At 43.7% G+C, this 26,662-nt stretch overlaps 1 protein-coding gene across 3 annotated transcripts in view; it reads right to left on the bottom strand.

Moving 5' to 3' along the window:
* Window positions 1-2,492: 2,492 nt before the first annotated feature.
* The window catches only part of syt7a (synaptotagmin VIIa), a 133,362-nt gene continuing 109,192 nt past the window's right edge, over window positions 2,493-26,662 (bottom strand). For all 3 annotated transcript variants that reach the window (XM_036535147.1, XM_036535146.1, XM_036535145.1), the window contains 6 exons: window positions 14,113-14,236; window positions 9,595-9,862; window positions 8,656-8,825; window positions 8,401-8,515; window positions 6,385-6,584; window positions 2,493-3,966 (listed from right to left, as the gene is read on the bottom strand). In XM_036535147.1, coding sequence (XP_036391040.1) covers window positions 3,862-3,966; window positions 6,385-6,584; window positions 8,401-8,515; window positions 8,656-8,825; window positions 9,595-9,862; window positions 14,113-14,236 — 982 coding nt within the window. In that variant the 3' untranslated portion in view covers window positions 2,493-3,861. The remainder of the gene's footprint in view (window positions 3,967-6,384; window positions 6,585-8,400; window positions 8,516-8,655; window positions 8,826-9,594; window positions 9,863-14,112; window positions 14,237-26,662) is intronic.

Below are 26,662 nucleotides of genomic sequence, written 5' to 3'. Positions count from 1 at the left end.
TGCAGGCACTAACGAGATGATGCAATCTTGTGTAAAGTACTTTCTGGAAGACTGCAGCAAGTATAACCAAGTATATTACAGTACAGAGCAGTAGCCCCATGCTCTGCTAGAACTGCTGAAATGCTGACCACCTCTCTCTACCGTTTACCTGGATGTTGGATTCTTGACATTGTGGTTGAAAACATTTGGCCAATGCTCCACAAGCTCCATACTCTCACTGAGGAGAGCAATGAGTAACAGTTGTTAATGTTGTCTATCAGACAGGCTGTGATAGGTGAAAATGATGAAAAACATCCCCAAACTTGGCCAGTGTGGGCATGCCACCACTTATTCGCTGGCAGCTTCCATTCCCTTGTGGCAGCATGTGAGTGAGTGTGGCCCAGCACGTTTCTATTTTTAGATGAGGTTGCCTCCTCTAGTGCAGCACTCAGCCGCAGCAGGGGAGCACTGCCAATTTAATGGACCTGCAACCCACTGTGGCACCCCAGTAATGGCTGTCAAAGTAGGCCACCTCTAGCTTAGCTGGCCTGTCACTCTGAAGGTTTTGACATATCTTGGCATATTACTGAGACGCCCTCCGTCCTGAGTAGCACACCACCCATGCGCTCACATGGACACACATGCACGCTTGCCTGCCAAGTTATCTCTCTGTCCAGTCTGTGTTACACTCAGTGACAGACAGATGACATCTCTGCTTCTGTTTCTTTTGGGAAGCTATTGTGAAGGTCCAGAGGACTTGTACCAATCAGATTAGGTGTGAAACACCTACGTAAAATAACCTACAGTAAGAATAGGCATAGCTTCCGTCCAGGCACTGTCTAAAGCTGCATCCCAGAATGCACCAGTCAACAGCAGTCTCCCAGAATGTACCAGTATAAGGCTGCATCCCAGAATGCACTAGTCCCCTCTTCCTGAGCAGAACTCTCATGAGTCAAAGTTGGCACACAGGCTCTCTGCACTAAGATAATGTCCCCCATTGACATGAGTGTTCTTACTCTTATGTCATGAAGCATCCTGATCTACAATTACCTGTCTAACTCTTGGCTTGCTATGGGAAACAGCTTGCCTGCTTCACTCCTGTGTGTGCACTGCCTAACAATGACCTGCCTGGTTCCTGTCCACTGTAAAGACATCCTGGCTTTGTTTTATTTGAACCTGCTCAGTGAGGGTCACAGCCTCAGTCCCCTGTGTATAGTATGTGTAAGTATTTCAATGATAGACACAGAGAAAAATCTTGGAAATACTGATCACACAGACCTGAATTCAGGATATTTAGAGAATGGCAACACATGATACTGTGAATGTATTCTAGTAGTGTTCGGCGTTTTGGAACGCGTGGCTATGTGCATATGTGGTGTGCTGCTTGTGTGCAAAGAGACTCCGTGCTCAGTGACAAAGCACATCTCTCCCCCTGCGATGTCCACACACCCTGGGGACAGCCACAGTTGTGCAACCAAACAGAACGCTTACGCTCACTCTGTTACACGCTGCTGTCAGTGTCCTCTCTTTAATAGTGGGGTATGCAGTGAAGCTGTGGTATCCTCAGCCGTGTAACATGATTTAGAGATGTCCTCATTAAAACACCACATCACGACTAACCCCCCCACCACAGCATTATCACAATGTAAAAAAGTCATAAAGTCCTAATTCCCTCCCATACCATACAACAGTCATTAATGTCATCAGAAACAGTAGTAAGTAAACCAGTACAGCCATGATTCCCCAGTGCAGTCATAATTCCCTTGGTATACAACAATCATCTTCACTACCACAGTACTATCGTACAGCATGGTCATGATTCACTGAAAAACAACACAATCATGCAAAAGCCATTATGTCTAGCAGTTAAACAGCATTGACACAGTACAATGGTGGTCACACAGTGGTCATGATTCTTTCTTCAACATTATAAATGTACGACACAGTAGTCATGCCACCTTCACAACAGCACAAATACACAGCATGTTTATGATGCCGCCGCCACGATAGCACAATCCCCTAATCTCTGCCTATTATGGCAGAGCCACGCAATGCTGGTCTTCCTTGTGAAAGCAAAACTACTCTGCTCCTGTTGTGACATCACAGTCACAAGTCTTGCGCTGTCTGCACCCATATGGCGCAGTGTCTCTGCCCTGGCCTGACTTGACAGGGGGCAGGGTCATGGATGTAGCCACACCCCCCTCCCTACTCCTCCACCTCTTCTTCCTCTGTCACCACACCCCCACCCAGACTGCACCTCCCCTGGGGCTCACCCTTTGCAGCACCCCTCCCTTGAAAATAGGAAACATTCACGTTTCCTCCTTATAACTAATTTTCAATCGTCATCAGAAAGTGCAGATCAGCCTAACCCCACTCCCACATGTCACACGTGAGGGGGTTTCACTGTGAGAAAGAGAGACAGAGGGAGAGAGGACTGGGAACAATAGAGGAAGAGAGGGAAAATTTAGAGATGAAAAAGGAGGCAGTGAGAGAGAGAGAGAGAGAGAGAGAGAGAGAGAGAGAAAGAGAGAGAGAGACAGAGAGAGAGAAAGAGAGAGAGAGAGGAAAAAGACGGAGAGCTGGAGATTATGAGGCAGGAAGAGCCCGCCACAACACTCAATCTATAGTGTACACACACACACACACACACACACACGCACACAGTGCGGCTCAGAAAACTGGCTTTTTGCTTCTATTTTTCGCTTTAAGTATGGAAGAACTTTTTGATTGTTTTCTTCAGTTTCTTTTTACAAAGAAGAAATGACATCAATTAAATTTGCTCCTTTTTTAACTCGTTCTTAGACTTTTCCTCCCTTGCTGAGCTTTCATTTCTGTTGTCATTGGAAAACCTGGTATTGTCCTTCAGGGAAAAGTTTGTTTGTCCTTTTCTTTTTGTTCCAGTGCAGTTTGTTTCTCTTTTTGTTTTTGTTTTTTTTTTGAAACACTACTTTTGTTGGAGGTACAGCACAGCACCCACGGCACATACAAACAACAAGAGGGTTCCTGACAGGGAAGATTCCAGAAACAGAGAGAAAGAGAGACAAAGAGACCAGAGCGCTGGGTCTCAGTCCGGAACAATGAGTCCACTTTCCATCCATTGGTTTGTCTCCAGGTTGGTCATGATCATTGCTTTTGTATCATCTGTGTGTCTCCAGAGGCAGAGATCGAGCTCAGGATGAGAGGAAGGAGAGAAAACAGGAGGCCTAGATGACCCACACACAAGATGAATAAGGGGAAGTGGACAGAAAGCAAATGGACAGAAGGGGGCACAGGTGACCCCAGAAAATCCCCACCCTCCTATAGAAACAGGCAATGATGGGAATATGACTGACAAGCTAGCCCTGACCATCCCTGGTGTTAGTGCTCCTACCCTCATCACTATCCCACACAACAGGCCTCTGTATTTTCAGACTGTGTAGGACTAGGCCAGCATGGTGAGGAACTGTCTGTTCCTATGGGCTGTTTCTATGATGCCAGGGCCTGATGTTGGTGGAGGGCATGACAGATCTCCATAAGGACAGATGGATAGACATATGGATGGACAGACAGACAGATGAGCAGGTGGTCAGAACAGAGGGAATCATTTGTAGGAGGGGATGGCCCAAAAACAAAAGCAGACAGGAAAAAGAGAGAGTGAGAGGGAAAGGAAAGAGAGGGATGGAGAGAAACACAAAGGACAGAGAGTGAAAGAGAGGGAGATTGAGATAGAGTCCAGTGAATGGCTAATCGTACCCGTGTCTCATGGCCTGGTAGACTGTCAGTCTTGTGCATAAGGACAGGGTTGGACATGGGGGTGGGGGTGGTGTTGCGACTGGGGTGGGGTGGGGTGGGTGGGTGTTGAAGAAAGAGGAGGGAGGTTGTAGGGGAAAGTAGGTAAGGCCGTCAGGCCTTGAGGGCGTGCCATTGGGCAACGGCGGTACGTGGGTGCCCCATCATATCCTTCCAGTGTTTTACTTCTGCAGGCCCACTCTTCCATGAAAGGTAGATCTGAGAGAGAGAGAAAGAGAAAGAGAGAAAGAGAGAGAGAGGAGGAGAGGGGATGGAGATATTAGATATGATGGTTTATACGGCAGCAAAACTGCTATTAAAAAAGATTACTTGCAAATTGGAAGAAGACAAAGAATGAATGATGCTAAGCAGGGATGTTTTAGCAATGCATTAAATGTGCAGCAAAGCTACAGGGGGTGGGGGAAGATTTGGGTCAGACAAGATGATAGTTATCAGAATATCAAATAGAGATACATTGAATTTCAGTTCCACAAACAGAGAGCTGGAGAGATGCCTCTACCTGCAGTCATGTGGCTTGCCAGTAAAGCCATTGTGAATCTGAATTCAATGAAAAGCAAGCGGCAGTGGAGGTATCTGCTTGGAAGCTTTGGGAAGAGCAGAATGCTTTTGTGTCTATGATTGAGCATATTTACAGTGCAGTGAAGCTTTTAATTAGAGGGACAGGTCCTTGGGTCTGCAAGTATAAATCAATGCAGCTGTATATGTATACAACAGATGGCCACTCATACCCATTAGTCAGTGAGCAAGAAATTCCCAGACCTAGTGACCAGGCCAGAGTACAAGGTCAGCAGTAACCATGGTAACCAATGCTTTCTTGTGGCTTCTGGGACAGCATTCCTTGTGTAAGTTCTTACTCTGAGCTGCTAAATAATTTTCAGCCTTATCTGGGCCTGAGCCTGAGTGAAACCCCCAGACCCAACAATGAAATGCCTGATTAGGAGCAAGTAACACTGATTCACAGGAGGGTTCAGAATGCATAGAATCTGTGAATGGAGATTCTAATGTGCAAATATTAGGACTGAATTCAAAGTGAATTAGGGAAGCATTAGCAGCCTACAGTAGCAGGCAAGTCAAGGCAGAACAATTATAATAGTTTAATAGATACTGGAAGAAACTGCAATGAAATATGCCACTCCGTATTCACCTCTACACCTTTGTATAAGTGCTGGTCAAGGCATGTGCCTTCCTGTGATTTTGCACAGCAACACACAGTGCACTACTGCACCTCAGAAGTCAAGCAACCCAGAGGTGCCTGCAACAGGCACTCAGTATGCAGATTAGAAATGGCAACATCTGTGCCATAGGACTTCTTCAAAAACACTCTTTCATATGATAAAATATATAAACTATATTTGTCCTACTACCAAACAATCAGAAAATGTTTCACAAATTTGTAGCAGCTAAGCAGCAGTCACCCAGTAAAAACATTTAGTCATTTATCAGACGCTTATCCAGGGAAACTCACAAAGAGCATAAAAGGAGGTTAGGCTAGGAATAGAGATGATACTAAATCATAAGTGCCACAATCTGACAGTAGGAATCATTACATAACATCATGTTCTGTTAAGTGCCATAACAGGTGCAAGAGGAAGTTTGAGGATATAGCAAATGTTTGTGAGGATATAGCATTAATGTTCACACTTCAGGGCTAGTTGAAACAAGATGCAGATTGAACAGATTTTAACTCTTCAGTGGAAGATATAAAGTAATTCCAGTGCTCATTCTACCACTTTGGGACAGAGCAGATAATAGCTTTAGAAATAATATAAATTAATACATGCGTTCAGCTGCTAATATCAAAACACCATAAACGATAACATTTACGGACACGGACATATATTACTCAAACTGCACTGAATAATACTAGTGAGTATGAATGGAGGAACAAGGCAAATAGCGACAAATGGTGGTAAATAATATTTAATGACATTAAAGATATATCCTGTGTACGTGAATAGGACTGCTGTCGTAGGACAATCATAGGAAAGCGTTGCAATGATTGGCAATCACCACCAGTGGGTGCCATTAAACTGCTGAAGGTAATTTGAGATCATCCCAGGAATGGACAGGTAGCAGCCTTATTAATTCAGACCTCGATGAGTCTGCCATAATGTGCTCCTTCTTCATACAATTAAACCTCAGTTTTGAGTGTTGAATTCGCTGTACTCACAATAATTAGATGCCCAATAAACTGCTGAACATACAGATTTCTCACACAGATGGAAAATAAGTCTCCAACTTTCAATCTATGAAATGAAACATGTCTGTAACTGAATGGGCTAGGCAGAATGCTGGTGTTTGATGAGCAGTTTGCTAATGTTGAGAAGATGGAATGGGATAGCCTTAGAATGCTCACCAACTAGACATAAAGCATGCATAGATTTGTGTAATGTGTGGCTTGCACCACTGCTAAGCTTAAACAGACACTGAATGTACACTTACATGCTGAGATGAGTTTTATCAGGCTTGGTGGAGGAATATTTAAACACTGCTCTGCCAACTTCGGTCTTGTATTCTTCAAGTGTGCCTGCGCAGAAATTGCCCTTGTGGCAGCCACCATTAACCCTTCTGATGAGGTGCTCCTCATCGGGTTTGTGGGCAGAGGAAAGTATTTACCTTGCCAATGACATCGTTGCGGCTCAGCCTGTCCTTGTCCATGACAGTGATGATGATGGTGGTCTCTCTCAGTACGTGGGCTGGGACATCAAAAGGGAAGGACTCGTTGAAGACCGGGTTCAGACAACGCTTCATGACGACTGTCTTCTTCTTCTCTACGCGCTTGTCCTTGTGCATCAGCCACACCTTCACATAGGGGTCTGGGAGGGGGAGAGTGGTTGAGGCAGAGACACTGAAAAAGCTTGCCACAGCGACAGACAGTGACGTTGTGAGAGATACCAAGACGGGAGGAGGCCTCAGTCAGGTTCACAACGTTATCCAACACTCTAGCACAGTAGAGTTGTCAGAACTGCGCTTTGCTTGTGCTTGCGCTTGCGCTTAATGACCAACCCAGGGACTGGCAATGCTATGCACATTCTGCAAGGAAGGGCTGGCAGTGCAGCTCATTGCAGAATGATTACACATTTAATACAAACAATAAAACAATGTTAATTTATTTTAAGGAGGCATTGACTGTGCATTTTCTGTCCACAGTAAGAGGCAAGCAAGAGATAAAACAGTTCAACCAAAAACAACTCTTTCCATCAAGTGCTCAAATCAAGATCATCAAAGAAAATGTCCATCAAAAACACTAATTATTCAAGGAATAAGGGTGTGGCAAGATCCTATTAAAGGGCAGTATGAGCAGTCAGATCCAGTCACTTCCTTATGACATTACATTAATTTATTATAGCTGTTAGGATCTACATTCTGATTGATACTCTTCTCATTGAGTCATCTGTTCATTTCATTATTGACTTATCCTTCCATCTATTGCACATTTATCTACTTGCTCAAAAAAGGAACTGCCCTAGAACAAAGGGTATTCACCATAGCAATGCCTATAGTTCACTGTCATGTCACTCTGTTTAAACGCAATCAATGACTGCTAAGGTGTGGCCTAATCACACCTAGGTATTTCTGTGAGTGCTCATCTGAGCCTAGACAGTCTTAATTTGGGTGCTGTTTGTGTGTGTAACTTTGACCCTTGGGGAATAAACCTTGTCTCTACAAGACTGTTCTCATCTGATTCTTCTGACTGTCCGTTCCCTGACATAGACCCTAACATTGCAATCCTTACAGGTTATGCTCCTGTAAACCACAGTTGGCAATATGAGGGGTTAATGGGAAATATGAGCTTAGTGGAGCTGCAGCTGTCTGCAAAGCTTAGATTTTGCCTGTGTGTTCACTAAACACTTAACAAAATAATATAAAATCACAAATGTTAAAATAATACAAAACAACAGATTCAATTAAAAATTAAAATCAGGGAAATATCTATACATATACAATTTTTATATACATTTTGCTTGTTTGATTGTTGTGCTAAGCAGATTTTTATACATAAATAATTGTATATTTTTGTTTTGACAGTGAGGGGGCCATCTTTACAAACATTTACAAGCTGACTCATTCACTTCTGTTACATTGTGATTCTAGCTTCCAGAATGGTACCATGACAAACCAAGGTCAGCTGTAAAGTCAGAGTTCAACAAATCTGAAACCTCATTGATGCAGTCAGTGACTATCTTCCTGACAGTTTACGATAAGTTTAAATTTTACATTGATGTGACTGTTTCGTATTGCCAGTTGTAAGGTCAGTTGGATGACACAATTTAAAACAACTTTAGCAGTGGATTTGTCTTCCATAAAAGGTAAAAACACTTTGTTTTCACAAATATGCCTAACTCCGGCATTTAACTGATATTTTGGACACTGCAGGAATATTACATACATGCAGAAATTTCGACAGTTGACCAATTGGAAACTGTGATACATGGAATGTGTAGATGAACTGAGAGAGGGCAGTAGGTGCACATGATATGTCAAAGGACAAGGAACTCATTTGGGATAGGAGATGTAAATCGTCTATGGTGAGATTGGGCAGTGATGCTATATCAGTAGGCATAGAAACAGCTGAACCCATCTTTGGTAAGACTGGGCAGCGTGGGATGGAGAGAGGGGGATTGATTGTACCTGAAGTTCCTCCGATATCCATGGCTTTGAGGTTGCGGGCTTTGATGATGTTCACAGTGATGGTGTTGGCTGTGGGGTTGTAGCACAGGGACACCAGCAGATCTCCTCGACGACCCTGAAAGACATAAAATTCATTCAGCCATAAGCATGCGCACATTCACACTCACTTACACACTCCTCCCTCACTCTTAAACACTCCTCCCTCAGTCTTACATACCCCTCCCTGAGTATCGCACACCCCTCCCTCAGTCTTACACTGCCATCACTGCAGGGCTTCAGTTCCTTCCAGAAGGTCTGCATGTGTGCCAGGTCCACCTTGTTGAGTGGGATGGACACCTCCCCGATTGGGTCATTTCTGCTAAAGCGGTCATAGTCTAGAACCTGCAGATACAGAGTGCGCTGCACCACCTTCTCATATGGGAAACCTGGGACAGACAACAGACCACAACATGGTCACCATCCATGCACCACAATGTGGTCACCACTTGTAAGCATACATTTAAAATGGGACATAGACCTCTTGGAATAAAACATTCATGTGTTGGGAAGGATTTTACACATAATATTTTTTCAGGTACAAGTGATTGATATTTTACAAGTGCATTGATATTTTAGGACTTTACACTGCTATTCCATGGCACATTCAGATCATTTAAAATGCAGGAAGAATACATACCAGATAAGAAGAAAACAAAAGAAACAGAAATCTTACTTAACAGAATTGTCACACACATTATGTAACTTCATCATGATTACATATCACACTTCACACATGTGTGTTATGTAATCATGCAATTGCAAGCAATTGCATGCATATGTATGTATAGCACGGTTATTATATACAATACACTCTATGTACTATCCAGAGAAATTTACATAGCTTACCTATCATCCATTTATACAACTGGATATTTACTGCTGCCATTCAAGTTAAGTACCTTGCTCAAGTGTACAACAGTGGCATATCATCAAAATCAATACTGGGACAAAAGGTTAAGATAAGGGTTATGTTTTATAAATGAGGAGTCTGTCTACGGTCATTTACTTGTGAAAAAGGTGTGTGTGCATGTCCACTGGTCACAACATTGCCTTTACAAGGGAACAAGATGGAGGGTTACACCAACTGATAACCCCTTCAGATGGCAGGATTAGATGGCAGAAGAGAGAGAGAGGCGGCATTATTGCTGAGCTCACCTTCAAACAGGAAGGTCTCATTCCAGTGTGGGTTGAGGTTCTTCCTCTTGACCTTGGTCTCCAGCTTGTGCTTCTTGTCGGGCAGCAGGTAAATCTTGACAAAGGGGTCAGAGGTCCCAGAGAAATCCTTAGCGGGCAGATCCTGACCCTTCAGGATCTTGACGGTGAGGGTGGACTCCTGGAAATTGTAGCCCACACTGAACTGGATGCGACCCAGCTTCTCACTCACGCCGCCCTCATGGTCATCCTCCTCTGAGCCTGGAGACAGCTGGCAAGGACAGGGAGTAACACTCAGACAGTGTTGGCTGCACTCATTCACTAAGATGCTGCTACTCTGCAGCACTGACACACAGAGACACTGGCTCTCTGCGGGAATGACACAGTGAGACAATGACACTGTAGCACTGACACAATGACATACTTACTTCAGCACTGACACTGGATGAACATGGAATGGAATTATGTTGTATTCACACAGACAAAGGAACTAACACTGTTGATCCAAGGAAACAACACCCTTGTGCTGGAACTACACTCTGACATGCTGACCGCTGCACACATGTATGCATACACACATCCATGCATGCACGAACACACACTAGCTGACACACACACAGTCACAGTGATACTCAAAATGCACTGAAACATTCTGTAATGACACTCAAACTATGCAAACTATGAACACATCAACTTACCCAGCCAGAAAGACAGTGGTATATATTGATTCTTACAAACTAATGCTGCAGAGAGCTAATATGTGATAGGAATGTAGAAAGGGGGAGGTGGATCTAAATCTGAAAAGGACAGTGACCTCAGTCAGTTCCCTGCTTTGGGTTCTGTCCATCACACTCCACTGAACATAGAAATCAGAGCTACTGGAGCCACCAGTCCTCTCCTCTGGGACCAGGTCTGAAGCATCACCCCTTTTGAAGGAATGACACACATTATTTTGGTTTAAGCACCCTCATTATATTCTCAGTGACCCTGAGCTCATTTTATATGTCTTCATATTCTCCTCTGTTGGAGTGGGAAAGGAGGGCTATGGTGGGCTTGGGGACACACAACCTTCTTTAGCCAAATTGGTGGCGTTTAATTTCCAGGATAATTCTCTAAAAGGCAGCAGATCACAGATAGAGTGTTTTCTCCTTTCTCTCCTGCTTTTCCTTATCACTGCTTAACGTGGAGAGAGCAATTGAAATCCATTTAAAGGTTGGTATCAGAGAACGAGGGAGAGAGAGAGAAAAAGACAGAGAGAGAGAAATGCCCTCCCTAGCTGAAGAGAATGACACCAGAGGCACAGCCCAAGGTTGACTTCCTAGACTTGTGGCACTTATTATCCCTGTATGGTATTCTTCCCATGTCTCTCTCTCTTAGGGGCTGATTGGGTTAGCAGGCAGCTGGGAGGTGGAGATAGCAGCGCTGCCGAGCCTTCCTCCTCTCTCTTCCTCCCACCCAGATCTTCCTAATGAGGGGATCTTATCTGCAGTCTTTAATGGAGGAAACACATACACACTCACATACACTAACACACATTCACATACACATGCATGGGTAATCCTCTAACAAAACTCACACACACTTGGGTAATGCTTTCACACACATTGACACACAACTCATACACAAAGGCATATATTCAAGTATTGCTCTCATACACTGACACATGCTAATGGAATGCTCACACACACTGACACAAACTTAGGTAATTCTAACACTCACACTGATACACACTCGGGTAATACTCACACACAAACACTGATACACACTTGGGTAATCCTCTCACAGTAGAGACACAGACTGACTTGAAAAATCCTCACACACACACACACACACACACACACACACACACACACACACACACACACACACACGTACCTCTCCTGATCTCTGACCAGCACACTTAAACAGACAGACAGACAGACAGACAGACACACACACACACACACACACACACACGCACACACACTCTCACACACACACATACTCCCATGCATACACACAGATACACATAAAACACATACACATTGCAAGGGTACAGGCTTATAGCCAGGATTGGGGAGTAACGGAATACATGTAACAGCGTTATGTATTTAAAATACAAAATGTAAGTAACTGTATTCCATTACAGTTACCATTTAAATTGATGGTAATCAAATTACAAGTTACATTTTAAAAATATTTAGATTACTGAAGGGATTACATTGGATTTTTTTCATTTACTTTCATTTTTTTCATTTAATGTTTATTCAGTTGGAAAATCTATCCAATGATAGGCAATCTCCCATATGCCTCTCGTGAAAAAAACATAACAGTACAATGCAAGCTATGTTTGCCAGCAACCAAGCTGCTATCCGCTTCAAAAGAGTCGATCTCTAACCTGAAGAAGCATCTTGAAGTAAGTAACTCTTTTTCATTATTTAAGCTAATATTGATCGCTAGCTTGCTATTTTACATAGTTTGGCTGCACTGGATTAGCTGCTCAGCTAGCTAGTAGGCTAGTATGTGTAGTATTAAAGCTACCTAGCTAACGAGTAGATACAGTGACAAAAAAGGAGTGAAATTTCACATGTTCAAAACTGCGATTACTCCAACAATTTTACACTACGCATATTATACATTAAATTGTTAAGCCACTCCTTTCTCAGTCTCAATGTATTTAGGGTGGCTCGTGCCTTTTCTAACTCATGTTTTCATGTAATGTACAGTTTTTGGATTAACATTTACACTTCTGAAGAAACTGCCATGAAATGCCCATAGACTTAAAATGCCAAAATGTTAGCCACAACAATGCTAAGTGAATGTTCTAAAAATAACCGTTCCGAACCTCAGTCGGATGAACATTCTTGAAAAAACCCTAAAGAACGGTTTCAATTGACAAAGAAATAATTTGAAAAATGGTACTTCAAATGGCTTCTGTATTTCGGTAATAAGAGAAATTGTATTTTAAAAGTATGTTAAAATATTTTGAAAACTACTCTTAATGTACTGTTGTGATCATTTCATGCACCTGTTTGTCGTGTAAAGTTCAGTAAAATAGACCTTTTAATTAGTCTTTTTCCTTCATCATAAAACATATCGGTAATGAGAATTATACAGGTGTGCGTCCTTATAAAACTTTCACAAAATGCTTTAAATGTTTTTTTCATGTGAAATGTTATCATAATTAAAAAATATAGACTTTATTTTATGTATTGCAGTAAAAAAAAAATCACTGAAGTTTAGCTATTTAGATTTTGACATCACTTGGACATAGTTGGTGAGAATCACCCAACCAGTATATGCCACATTCAAAATTTTACTTACATTCTTTTAAAAATTAAAAACACAATGTTCAGAAAGTAATCCAAAGTATTTAGATTATGTTACTCACCTTAACAGAATACATTACAAATTACATGTATTACATCAGGTACTTAAGATTTGACAAGATGCACCTTGGGCATAAGAAAAACAATGAAATGTTCCTACATGATAAATCGGGCTACTAAAGGTCTCATCATCTCTGACTTATCCAGGTTTGACATTTCAAACTTCAATGGAATTTTCCTCCCTGGAACCACATATGGATATCTGAAAGACCGATGGAAAGTAATTTGCAGATTTTACATTGAAAGTTGTGCCCTACATGGGACTAAGGAAAACTGTCTTTTTTAAGCCAATCTTGATATAATTTTAAACTTTAAAATAGTTTTGGCTTCTTGTTACATTTTGAGTGACTGAAGACAGTGTGACACCTCTTTATACATGGATTGGTATCTAGTGTTCATGCATAATAATAAAAAAGCATTAATGCCCCAATATGTCACCTGATGCTCACCTCAGATGGATTTACAGCACACCAGGCTTAAATGTACTAAGAGCAACTGTAAACTCAAAACTTTACATCTTTGTCAGTAGGGCCTGTTGTTTGATAAAGCTGTCCACCAATACTATCTCTGCCAAATGCAGTCAAATGTCCAATGCTGCCAAACACATCAAAGGCAGTTATTTCTTTTATGTTATCTGGGCACTGCTATAGGCAAACTGGTTTTGTTGTAAATTGAAAAAGTCCTTAATCTAATTTGCTATAGGTCAAAGTTTTTGGCATTCTCTTTTGGTTTGTGGTTGCATCGGTCCATTCTGAGTGCTTCTTTGTGTATGCTGTCGATCCAAGGGAAGCTAAATATTGCAATTAACTTTTCAAAGTCAGAAACAAATCAAAGGACTAACCGTGTGCACTCTGCATAATTGCTACTTGCTTATAGACGGCAACTGAAGTCCTTGTCATTGCGCTGAAGCACCAGTATCACACTATAATTATGATAATTGTTAGGTTTTGTGGTACGTGCAATTCTTGATCTCTTGCAAGTCACCTTAGTTGAGTTTTTCACACTTCAGAGGCTCTGTCAGTCTCTCTCTCACACTCATTCCGCTCCCTGGTTTGTGCAACAGCAGCAGCCCTATGCTATAGTTACCCACAATTGCTTCAACCATCACAGGACAGCTACACTGAGGAGCAGGTTTCGGGAGGAACAGTCTTACCATCACCATCTCACTGGTCAGGGAATTGGCCAAGTCTGAGACAGAGGAGTGGCCATCGGCGCGGCGGTCGGCCTCGTCTGGTGGCTGACCCTTGGGGCTGTTGCCTGGTTTGTTTCCACCCGCCCTGCGAGAACAGAGCACATGGGGTCAATCTGTGTCTGATTGCTGGGGGCGTGGCCTGTCCCATGGGAAACTCGCTCTGGACTCGTGGATGTTCTGCCTGGCCAATCCACCTGGGGCTCCTGCCAGGGGGGTTGGACAGACTCCTGAAAATTGCATCCGGAAACTAAACCATCCACCTGGTACCTGGAGTTTGGACCTTTACACTGCCATTTCTGTTTGGACCTTCTAAAAAATGTAAAAATCCTTGGCTGTTTTTGTCTCATACTCTGCTGGAGAGGATGTGAGCTGATAATAAATCTCCACTTGTCGTTGTGTGTGGGAGGTATGGACCTTGGGCACTAACCAGTGATTCCAGGCAAGGCAGCCCACACTCAAGCACACAATGCCACCCCCCACTCAAGCGCAATGTCACTGCCCACTCAAACCACGCTGGAGAATCTCTAACACCATGCGTTATGACACTCCAGGAGTTATGGCAACCATGATGAGCTTGACTGCGGTATATTAAACCCAAGCAATGCTTTAATTACAGCTGTCAGAAGGGGGTGGGCATCAAACAGGAAAACTGCGTTTAGTTCATTTTTCACTCTGTAGATGGAAAGGAAGGCCAGTGGCACAACATTGGAGAAAAAAAGGTGCCACTTCAGCTCAGGGCTTACAGTGTGACCTAGAAGGTACATAAGAACCCGGCTTGCACATTTCAAATATGTTTGACAGCCACACACCATCTGACAACAGTGTGTTATATCACCACTAGGGATGAGCTCGGCTGCCAACTTTCATGGCTGTGCAGTCATGCTTGAGGTGCATAGCAACCACTCGCTCACAATTTAAGGACTAGCCATAGCAGAAGTACTACATCCATCAATTCTCTGTGTAAGGAAACAAATTAAACATGTGAAAGTATGACTGTATTAATATCCAGTGGCAACACGCACACATGCTCACGTGTACTCATACTCCTCCCAATCCGGGCTGTGCCTGCAGAACAGGGCACTGTTACTAACAAGGGCAAGGGGCTCATATGCCTGGGAACCCTACAGGTGACCTTCAGAAGGGGGACACAAAACATGAGAATGATGATGACAAAAAACAGGGTTGGTATGTGTGTATGTGTGTGTGTGTGTGTGTGTGGGTAGCACACCACCATAGTATGCTGTAATGTGGAGACTTGACAAGGGTCTAGATTCCTGAAGCAGCTGTGAATCAGCAGTCATATCAGAAAACACTGTGGTGACCCCAGGGTGTGGCCCAAGCCAAACCCACAGAGCATGTTTGATTTCAGTTTTAGTAACAGCTAACACTGTTTTTACACTTTACATATATCTGGGCATGTGTGTCACAGGTGTGTGCTCACATGACTGCGTACGTGTCTGTGACTGCTGTTGACAATAAATGATTGCCAGTTATATGCATATACCCCTCTCCCTTAAGGATGCTCACTAATTATAAAGCAAAAAAGAAATCATTATCAATATATTATATATTATTATATATTATATAATATTGTTTTTCAATGATATGACATTGCCTTACCTGGTTTGGAGATAGCATATGTGGTATGAAACATTTAAAGAAGGAATTCAACAATTGTAATGAAATCTAAGAATGGCTGAAGATGAACAATATTGGGAATTACATGTGGATTTATAATATCAATAAATATAAGGCAATACAGAGACAGCTCTGTGGTGGTTGTGTTTGGTTGGAGTTACCATGGTGTTAATGCACAGCTCTGTCTTGTTAAGTTGAAGTTACTACAAAGTTACTGTACACCTCTGCAGTGGCTGCATCACACCCAGTGAAACCACTATTCTTAAAGCGCCACAGCGCAGAAACAACAGCAAAATCAAGGTCAAAAAACAGCAAGAAAAAAGTGTGAGAGAAAGAGGGTGTGTGTGTGTGTGTAAGAGAGAGAGAGAGAGAGAGAGAGAGAGAGAGAAAGAGAGAGAAAGAGAGAGAGAGAAAGAAGCCCTCCCCAGCTGAAGGTTACACTCTGGTGAATGACAGACATACAGCACTTTATGGCACACTAGTCAAGGCACATTGCAGGGCAAGACACTAAACAAGCTATTAGGCACTGAGAACAAGCAATAGGTAAAGACAGAAAGACATAGAGAAAGGGAGTGGGGGTGAAGGGGAGTGCAGACACACAATGGAGGAGCCACACGATGAATGAGAGGAGGCTGCTGTGGAGGAGTGTGTAGGGAGGGAGGAGAGAGAGAGGGTGAGTGAGTGAGAGAGAGAGAGAGAGAGAGACAGAGAGAGAGACAGACAGAGAGAGAGATTAATCTGTGTTAAGAGAAGCAGTAGATTAATAGCATGAACAAAGTGAAGTTACACAATCTAACGAAAATGAGAATAAGACATCGACACACACCAGCGCTTTTTAAATTGAGCTGCAAGAAAGAAGGGAGAAGGAAGGAAAAGAAAAGCCTGGAAACACAAGAAAGGCTTAGTTTGGTCAGTTTGGAAACAGAAAAGAACAGGAGTAAAAAAGAAACCAACACAGACGAGTGGACACACAGAGAGGGGGAGAAGAGAAAGACTGTGGAGGGGGGACAGAGATGGATAGAGGGATTAAGGAGAGGAGAAAGAGAGAAACAAGGGCAGAGGAAAACAATAAAAACACACACAAGATATCAGAAACAAAGACAAGACATGTGCAGTTTTAAGTAGGAGTGACGGAAAGACACGAAAGGCTAAAGATTAAAGAAGTCTCCCTCAAAAACAAGAATACAAAATAACTCCAAAATGAGAGGGAGAGAAGAGCGAGTTAGGGCTTAGCTATATTCTGAACATCTACTGAATCATGTTGGTGTAGGTGTGTGGGGAACAGAGGGGGGAGAACAGGGGAACAGCTGAAGCACCAGAGACATTTGAAATACAAACCTTTTCCTATCCACTTTCTCTACATCAACACATCTTGGTTCTGTCTATCCTTCAATAATATCCATTATCACAAGCAATAAAAATTTAACAAAAGAAAATCCTCAGACATTTTCAGTTACAAAAAGGGGGATTTTAACTATTCAGCTCAGAATCCCTGATGGAATTTGAGGTTCAGAGAGTGGACCAGTGAAAAGGACGTGGACCAACGAATTGGAAGTGGACTGAGGAAAAGGAAGTGAGCAAGAAAGACGGAGTGGGTAGGGGGAGAGGAAGTGGGCAGGGAATGGAGCTGTGTGCCATTAAACCCATGTTTATGTCACAACCTTTAGAATGTATGGTAAGTAAAACTGGCAATCCCAGACTGGGAAGGCTTGACCACATACGTCTGTGTACATAGGTCAGCTCTGCTAGCCTGACTGCCCCTCATTGGTGGATGAAATATAACTGTGGAGAGGGGAGGCAGTGTATTTAGAACATCTCTGGTACCAGCTACTAATGAGGGATGAGGGGGGAATTTAACAGTTATCAACCTCCCCCTCAAATGTACTGTAAAGCCATTAGGTTGGGGCAAAAAGCAAACACTCCAATCAGCCACTTTATTTATGATTAGGGGGTCTGAACAGAAGAAAGCACACAGAAGGCAATAGTCATTCCAGCAAGGGTGATGGCTGGCCCTTCGACACCAAGGAAGGCCAAGGAATCCCCAGACTGTTTGTCTGTTTAGTGTTCTGTCTGTCTGATGAGTTGTTTTGTGGAAAAAGTATGCAGGAACAGGTTGAATACTTGGTGAAAATTATCACGACCCCATGAGGAACACACACAATAATGTTCTGTCTTGTGCGGAAAACTTAGACATATCTGGACAAAATGACAGACAGACAGAAAGAGGGACAGACAGACAGACAGCAAAAAGCAAGCAAAACGAGACAGCCAGACAGAAAAGCAGACAGCCACTGGGATCTGTAGATGTTCACGTGGAAGAGGGAATTCTCCTGTGAAGTGTTCAGACATGTTCATACTGTTAATATTTCCTGATTCTAAAGATTGTAATTTGACTGTGACCCATTAGGTGGGTCCACACACCAGACTACAGGCAGACAGAATGAGTGCAGAACTGATTTTAAAGCAAGAAGTGAGGAGGGCAAAGTAGCTGGGAAGGAGGAGAACCAATGAGAAGCCCTCAGAGCAAGGCTCTTTGAGGTGAGATGAGCTGACAATGAGTTGGGCAAGGTTGGATATGAAACAGAAAGGTCTTTCTCCAAGTCCTCAAGGTGTATTCTTTTATATTCCCAGTCCATTGTGGGATTATTTTCAGGAGCAAGTGGTATAACTGTGGGTAAAAATTGCAGCAACATTTCATGTGGTTATTTTCTTTTTCTTTAATGATGTTTTCCTTTTTGAAACTCTGAATCACAGGGGCAAGATAAGATTCCTTGCTTTTTGGAATTGCAACCAGGCTAGTAGAAATGGCACTCTACTTGCCCAACAGGTCGTTGCCAAAACCCTCTCATTTCTGTCCTTGACAGTAGTTCCCATGTAGCACCAGCTGTAGTAGATTCGGCCCTGGCACTGATGGTATGAGAGGATGGTATTCATGGCTGGAATGTGGAAAGGTTCTGAATGGATGAGCTGCCAGTGCAAGTGCATGGATGAGGACAGCTGCTACCTCAGTGAGAAGTATTATGGAGATTTACCAGCTCTTTCATGAGGCTGCCACCAAAACCTCATCACTTTGTGAAAATATGCACTTCATTATCCTCATAAGTCCTGCATACTCTCACAACATCACTGAGTGTCATCTCTATCAAAGTCATGTAAGTGGCTCATACACATTTATGGAGTTGCCTAGAGCCTAGAGCATCTGGCGAGCAGATGCTCTAGGCTGGGATTATTCTTCAGGACCAGAATGGATGTGAGTAGGGTGAACGGTGTCTAGAGGTGATGGTCAGCCTGCAGTGGTGTGTGTGAACCAGCAGGTGGTAGAGTGGAGACAGTGTTGATGTGGAGGGCAGCCACTCTTCTAAAGTGGGCTGTCGGCACAGCAACAGCTGGAGAGACACAGAAAGGCAGGGGCAGAGCTGCAGGGGAAGGTAAGGGTGGGGTTTAGTGGGGGCAGGGGGGTCAGCAAACAGGCAGACACAGAGAACAAGGCAAACACAGCAGGATATATGACAGGCACAGGTGAGAGCCTCCCAGAAGACACACACGCAAGGTGCACGTGCACACACACACACACACACACACACACACACACACACACGCTCACACACATACACACACGTGCACACACACATACACACACACACACACACACACACACACATACACACAGAGGCGGGCGGGGCCACTTTGGGTTCACCGTGACCTGTGATACTATCCTTCAGTTTTATTACCTGACCAAGGGCGAGTTGCTCGTTGAAGGGGAAGGGGGAAGGGAAAGACACTCCGCTTCCGGGCTGGAGAGAAACGCGAGAGAGAGACAGCCCCCCTGCCCCCCCTCCCCCCTCCCCCCATCACTCCAGAGACCCTCCCCATCCATCATACACACATGCACACAAACACACTGTCTGAACTTGGTGCTCCCTGACCTCCCCAGTCCACCACAAATGAGGCCCAGTGTTACTGCAGGGTACTGCCTACCACTGGCAGAGGGCACTTCTATCACAGCCCAAGATGCAGCCACAATACAAAACACTGGAGTGTGAGGTGCCTCGCGCTGTGGCCTGCTGTCCGCAGACTGTCATCCTCAAGCCTTTTCAGCAGTCACAGCCAAATGGAGTCATTAAGATGAATAAGCAAAGTTTGAGCACAGGGAAGATAAAAAGCCAAGAGCGCCAGCGTTTTATGTGCCATTTCTATTTAAAAATTGTCTGCTGCCTTGCTCCATCTTTTTGTGCAGCACGCACGTTCCTCTGACGATGCCTCCTCTTGAGTGAGAGTACTCTGCTGTACAGCTGCTGGCCTGTGGGCCACATCCTTCTTCCCTCCAGACCAAGCCTTTTCACAGCTTTGCCACATGTCTTTCTTATTACTTATGACTCTCTTTCTTAGTGGGTGGTGATGCTGAGTAAAAGAGGGGCAGGAGTGGAGGAAGAGGAGAAGGACGGAAAAAACTCTATCACCTTCACTCCCTCTACTGGGTCAGCCTATGACAGCTGTAGCACCTCAGGGCATGGGCTCCACCCCCTTGGACTGGCCCTACCCCTGTGGATGACCGCACTGATTGACATGAAAGCAAGGACCTTGTGTTGCTTCCTTTTCGTTCTTTTAACTAGTGGAAACTGTGACCCATAAAAGGAAAACTAATGGATAGTGGGAGACTTCTTTTACGCCCTGTTTTACTGTGACTATGTAAGCCTTCAGCTCTCTGTCTTTCTGTCCCAAACAAGTCTCTATCTTGCATGACACAACAATTTGTTTAAACAATAAAAAAAGTTAAAAGGCTCCCCTCACAGAGCCCACTGGAACACAGGCTCCTGAGTTCATTGTGTGAACAGGCTCTATTAATGCATGCTTACAGATTGATCTCATAGAAATGTCAAACAAAAGACTGCATGAGCACACACACCCACACAACCACACCCACACACACATACACACATAGTTACACATGCAAATACATGAGTACATTGATAGACACACTGATTAACACTCAAAATACATCAGGACAGCCAGACAGAAACAAACAAACACATACACACACACACACACACACACACACACACACACGACTCACTGCTTGAACACACACACACACACAAACACACACACACACACACACACATTATCTTTATCAAGGGCCATAGTGCTATCTCTGAGGTGCAGGCTGATGAAAGTGAAGCACCTGCTCTAGAACAATACATGAGTTACATCATTGGTCCATGCAGCATTGAGCAAATGTGTCTGATACCCTGATAGGGAGCCTGAGGCCTTGACTGAAATTTTGAACAGCAGTGTGGAGAAGCAGGTTGGGACATTGTGCTCACTCCAGCCAGGTTTACAGGATGTGTTTGACAAGGTGAGACTGAGCTGTCATAAGGTGGACTTGAGAAGTGTGCTGGTTCTCACATTGTGAGTGTGGTTCAGCCCATAGAAAGGGCTCTATTTCAGAAAGCACTCTCTATTGAAGAAAACAACCTAAAGACACAGCTAGCCTTTATGGACTGTTTTTGGAATTAGCAGGTGGGATAAATATTCATAAATGTCCAATGCCAATGGGTGTTCATAATTTGTGCATGGCAGGTGGATGCTTGTCAATAGCTTCCAATACAGTAATCCATGTGTCTGGCAGACCACAGCTGGTCATCCTCTCAGAATCAGAGTGGTAACACACAAATGCATGTTATATTTTTTCCCCAATTGCCCATTAATGGCTGATTTGATCTCATGCGGGGCTTTATTCTAGACTCCACAAGAATTTCTACACCCCTCCCTCTGTCTCTTGATTCTCCACTCCTCTCACTACCCTGCTCTCTCTTCTTTCTGTCAGGTCTTCCCATCATTCCCTCCTCTAATACTCTCACTCATGCTTTCCAACCTTTGGGTAGTCCTTCTCTCCAAGTGTCCCTGCTGCAACGGAAGTTGGTTGCCATTATGGGAATGTGAGAGTGGTGCTGTAATGATTACAACATGAGTGCCACTGCCATTTACAGCCTTACACTGGTAGCCACCTTCTCTGTTCTTATGGGACGTGAGTAGGTACAGCATCCATCCACTGGGGGGATGTCAAGATGTCATCTTGGCATTGGTCAGGGCTGCAGAGCGCCTGTCACAAGGAAGCACCAAGACCAGCATGTGCATGATTACACACACACACACACACACACACACACACACACACACACACATACACATGCACGCACACACAGAAACACATAAACACACAAACATACACACAGACACACACACACACACGCACGCACACACAGAAACACACATACGTACACACACACACACAAACACACACACACAACATAAGCATGCACTGTTAATCACACAGAATAGATGCAGCAACCTACATACAAAACACACAGCACTATTGACAAAAAACAGATGTACAAATATACACAATCACACATTGTATGTACATATTCTAACATGTATACACACTATAAGAATCACAGGTATGCCCTGTGTAAAAACATAGCACACCAATCTCTATGAATGCATACATAAGAGTACACAATTGAGTGTAAATAATGTGCACCCATAGTCATTCACTTGAACAACTATACCCCCATTGCTGCAAACTGATTTGTGGATTTGTCTGCATGAACTTATATTTCTATTTATGTACACACCTCATTGTAAGTCGCTTGACACAACAACACCTAAAAAGTGGCTTGTTGCTCATGGCAACCCCATGCACTGCTCTATGCTCCAATAGGTTACTTAAAGGCTTCTGCACAAAACAGGGACTGCTCTGCATATAAAAATAACAACTTGCAAATAACGCAAAGAGCAGCTGACCAATATGTTGATAAAGGAGGGTTCATTTGGATATTTATACAGAATGGACAGGGAGTGGGTGGTGCTGTCTGGCAGGAGTACTTGAAGAGGTGAGTTGTGACTGTGTATGTGAGGCCCAAGCAAGGATGTCACTGGAATGCACCTGTCTGTGAATTAATCATGAGCACACTTTCATTAGCAGGTGCACTAGAGGTTCCCCCTGGCACTCATGCCTCCAGCTCCACCTCCTCCCCTCTCCTTTGATGGGGTCTTGATCGCTCCCCCTGACGCCGCCTCCACTTGGCCAGAGAGGGATCACAGGCAATGAGGGATGACCCTCATGGCACCATTAATCTCCCATTTACTCGTTAGTCCTCCAGATCAGAGGTGATTGTTTGCTTGCTTTGATGACTTCAATTACCATTGAAGCAAGGATGAAGCTACGCATGTTATCATGGGCAACTGGCTCTGATTGGCACTTGTTAATGTCTAATGTGGTATACAGCCATGGTAACCCCCACAGAAGCTGGCCTGTGAAAAAGAGTAAATAGTCTGTGGTGCTGGGAACAGTGAATTTGCCAGAGGATCCTGCTGAGAGTGGAGCAGAGAGTCACAGGGGTTGGATTCAAGGTGGCATGCTGGGAGAAAAGGCCAGAGTACTGAGTGGTTCTCAGTACTCAGAGTCCATCAGACTGTTACAGGCAATAATAGATTATGCCTCATGTGTGGCATAGTGTCTTTCCTCCCCTAGCAGGATCAGACATTGTTGGATGTACTGTTTGTATTGTGCAGGACAGTGGAATGTATGACGGTGCTATACAATGTGCCCATAGGGGTCTTTCATGCAGCTATTCAAACATACAGCTGAGAACATTCATGCATGCGCATGTTAGCCACAGCTGTCCATCACCAGCTTTCTGACAAGATCCAGGTGACCAGGGTACATGAACTGGTAGTGGTTTGCAGAACTGCATAGTTCATGTCAGCCCCCACAACATATGAAATACACCAGGCCAGAGTCACCAGGAGCTCACAGGGCTAGAGGTCTGGACAAGGTGCTGATGTGGCCCGTCGCTACAGCGCTGACAAAGAGCAGATGCTTAACAGGAAGTGGCATGCACTGCGTGACCTAGAAAGATAGAAAGGATAGAGGGGCTGAGCAAGTGGGGGACTGGGGGGGATTGACAGAAAACCAGTAAAAAACAAAGGAGGAGAGAAAGAGAGAGGCTTGAGCTTAGCATGGAGATGTGTGCCCATAAACAGAGATGTGGCCTCTTGTTACGAGCCAGCAGGTGAACACAGAGGAGCACAGTCCCTCGGAGTTGAATTATGGCACAAAGGCCAGGGCATTAGCTAAACTTTGACACCTCCTGAAAGCTCATTTTAAAGTGTATTCTTAAAATCATGGTGACTAATGCTGTATAAATCATCACCTAAATTCAATAGTTTATTTGCATATCAGACACCGTCATCAGGCAGCTCACAAAGATGTAAATATCATCCATCTATACTTATGAAGCACTTCAACTTAAGTTTAAGTGTTATTCAGAAACACAAACACAGTTCTAACAAATGTAAAAGTATGAATCCTTCTTCACCTTTGCTACAGCAGGAATCCACCCTAAGGAGCCCTTTTCAAATGGGAGCTGATCTGAAATGATTTGCTGGTTCCATAACCAACACCACAGCAAAGTTTCACACAATCCAACACATTAGTTAAAGTATATTATACAGCTTTAGGTTTCATCTCTGTCTCTCTCTTGATCAAAGCAGTAATCCAGTGGACTAAGCCAAAGTGAAAGACCACCCCATAGCAGCCTGAGTAGGCTTGGGTTGCCACACTGGGCAATTTGGCCTTAAATGTGAAAGAAATGTGTTGGGAAGGTGGCTAAGATTAGAGGTTTTGTCATTATGCTGACAAAAAATATACACTCAAACACTCCATCAAACACCACCAACTGCAGCTTTTCTCATGTCTCCATTAACTGACTCGATTGATGCTCTCGATTGATTATCTTTCACTGAATCTAACCCTAACTCCTTCTAACATTTGCATCATCTGTTCTTCAGAATACCCCAGTTCTAATTTCTCCAAAATTTCATCCTCTAGTGAATTTTGCTTAAAAGTGGTCTCTTCCTTGAGCTGGGCCACAGATCAAGCATACACCATTGTTCATCTTAGGCCCTGTTCACAACTGGTATTAACATGCGTCTTTGGTGATCCGATCACAAGTGGACAGCGGTAAGTACAGGTGTACGCACAAAAGACACATTTAGGACACATTGAGATCCGATCTCTCAGACCACATTCGGAGGTGGTCTGGGCCGCATATGGCCACATTCTATTAGCAATTGTGACAGGATAGGTTACCTGGCTTCCCATAGGGTTTAGATAATTGGGGGTGTGATGGTTGCCACCCAGGCGATTACAGCCTGTTATGTTCTCGTCTATTTAAACCCCTCGTACCTGTCATGCGACCCGTTTTCCGCATCCGAGTCTGCCTCCTCCCTTGTTCCGCTTCCTGTTTGGCCAGTGGTACGTGTGTGGCGAGTGTTTTTAAACTGTGGTTTGTCTGAGGTTTACCTGTTTTCGATTAATTGTGGCATTTTACGGACAGATCGCCAGTGCTTTCACAAATGAAAACCAATTTGGCGGAGGTAACCCGTGTTGCGGTTGCCGATAACAATTATGTGCATTTATTTTGAGGTTGTGACAGAGATGGCCTGGCAGTACAGCACTAACCTGGCTTCGCTTTGATTTGAAAGGTGCTTGTAGGCCGGGATAGTGCTGTCGGGTCTGAGGGCTACTCAACCGGAATCATATGATTTCTAGTCAGTGTGGTTAGATCAGGTAAACTCATTTCGCGGTACTGTAGAGTCGCGGCTATGGCGATCCGAGGTAATTGTAGTAATTCTGGGTAATATGCATGTGTCTGTACTGATTGACTGTTTGTATTTTTTGGGGCAGTCGGTGACGCTAGCTGCTGTTTTGCTTCATGGTTTTAATTCATATTTTAAGCTAGCAGCATGGCGTAGTAGTTAAACTTCTGTCTAGCTCATAAGATTATATACGCCATCTTTGTATATTCTGTGATGTGTGACCAAACTAGCTGGTTTTAGCGCGTTTTAAATCTTTGTTCGATTAGGGTAGTGCACCTGAATGCAGTGGGCTCAGGCTGTTTGGTGGAGGGGGTTTAGTTTGTAGTGGAGTCTCCCTTCACCTGCATGTCTAGTGATCTGCACCAGCACATTGAAGTTCACGTTTGCTGTGTTGACCCAGTGAGGCTGCGCACGGAGCGGTGAGTATTGTTCACACGGGTGGAATCCTTAGCGGTAAATAGTATACCCTCCCCCCCAGACAGCTATTCACCCACTTTCAATGTGTTTTTAATTGGAAACATCTAATCCCAGTGGTGCATACTTTTATCCCTCTTCCAACATGTTATATTCTTTAACTTTAATAAATTGTCGTTTGAATATTATAAAGCATTTTCAATAAATTATTTCAACTTGAATCATGTCTCTGGCTTCTTCCCTGTATCGAACTCTGGGGGTTCTTTATCATGTAGCATAGGTGTCTAAGCCCCACCCATAAAACTATTTTCCCTGGGTGTAGTAGGTTTGAACAGCAGCCACACACCTCATTGTTACACAATGTAAACACAAATGTGTCCTGGGCCACATTGAAGGATCACCTACTCAACTGACGTCCTCTGCTTAAGCGGAAGTATGTACTCATTCGCGGGCCAATGGCGTTCACACTGGTGTGATTACCTGTTTAGCGCGTATGCTAAAACCGGTGTGATTAGAACACGAGATTGGAAAAAATCTAGCTAATTTCATCTTTGAGGAAACAGAGATTTAACATTAAAAAATATAGCAAATGCTAACTGAAAACTATGAGAAGCTCAATAACGCTAAAGAAAACATAACGAACCATGTAACGTAGCCTAACGCGCGCTACATAGCATGAAAAATAAGTTACGTGCGAAAGAGTGTTAAAGTGCGACAACAGGCAACAACAACTAGAGTTCGCAAGTCACCTCAAATGCTTCCAAGCCATAAAGGTGTAATGCAATATATTACA

The sequence above is a fragment of the Megalops cyprinoides genome, chromosome 8, assembly GCF_013368585.1.
Source record: "Megalops cyprinoides isolate fMegCyp1 chromosome 8, fMegCyp1.pri, whole genome shotgun sequence".
NCBI classification, from domain to species: domain Eukaryota; kingdom Metazoa; phylum Chordata; class Actinopteri; order Elopiformes; family Megalopidae; genus Megalops; species Megalops cyprinoides.
This window is presented reverse-complemented; position numbering and strand designations above follow the sequence as displayed.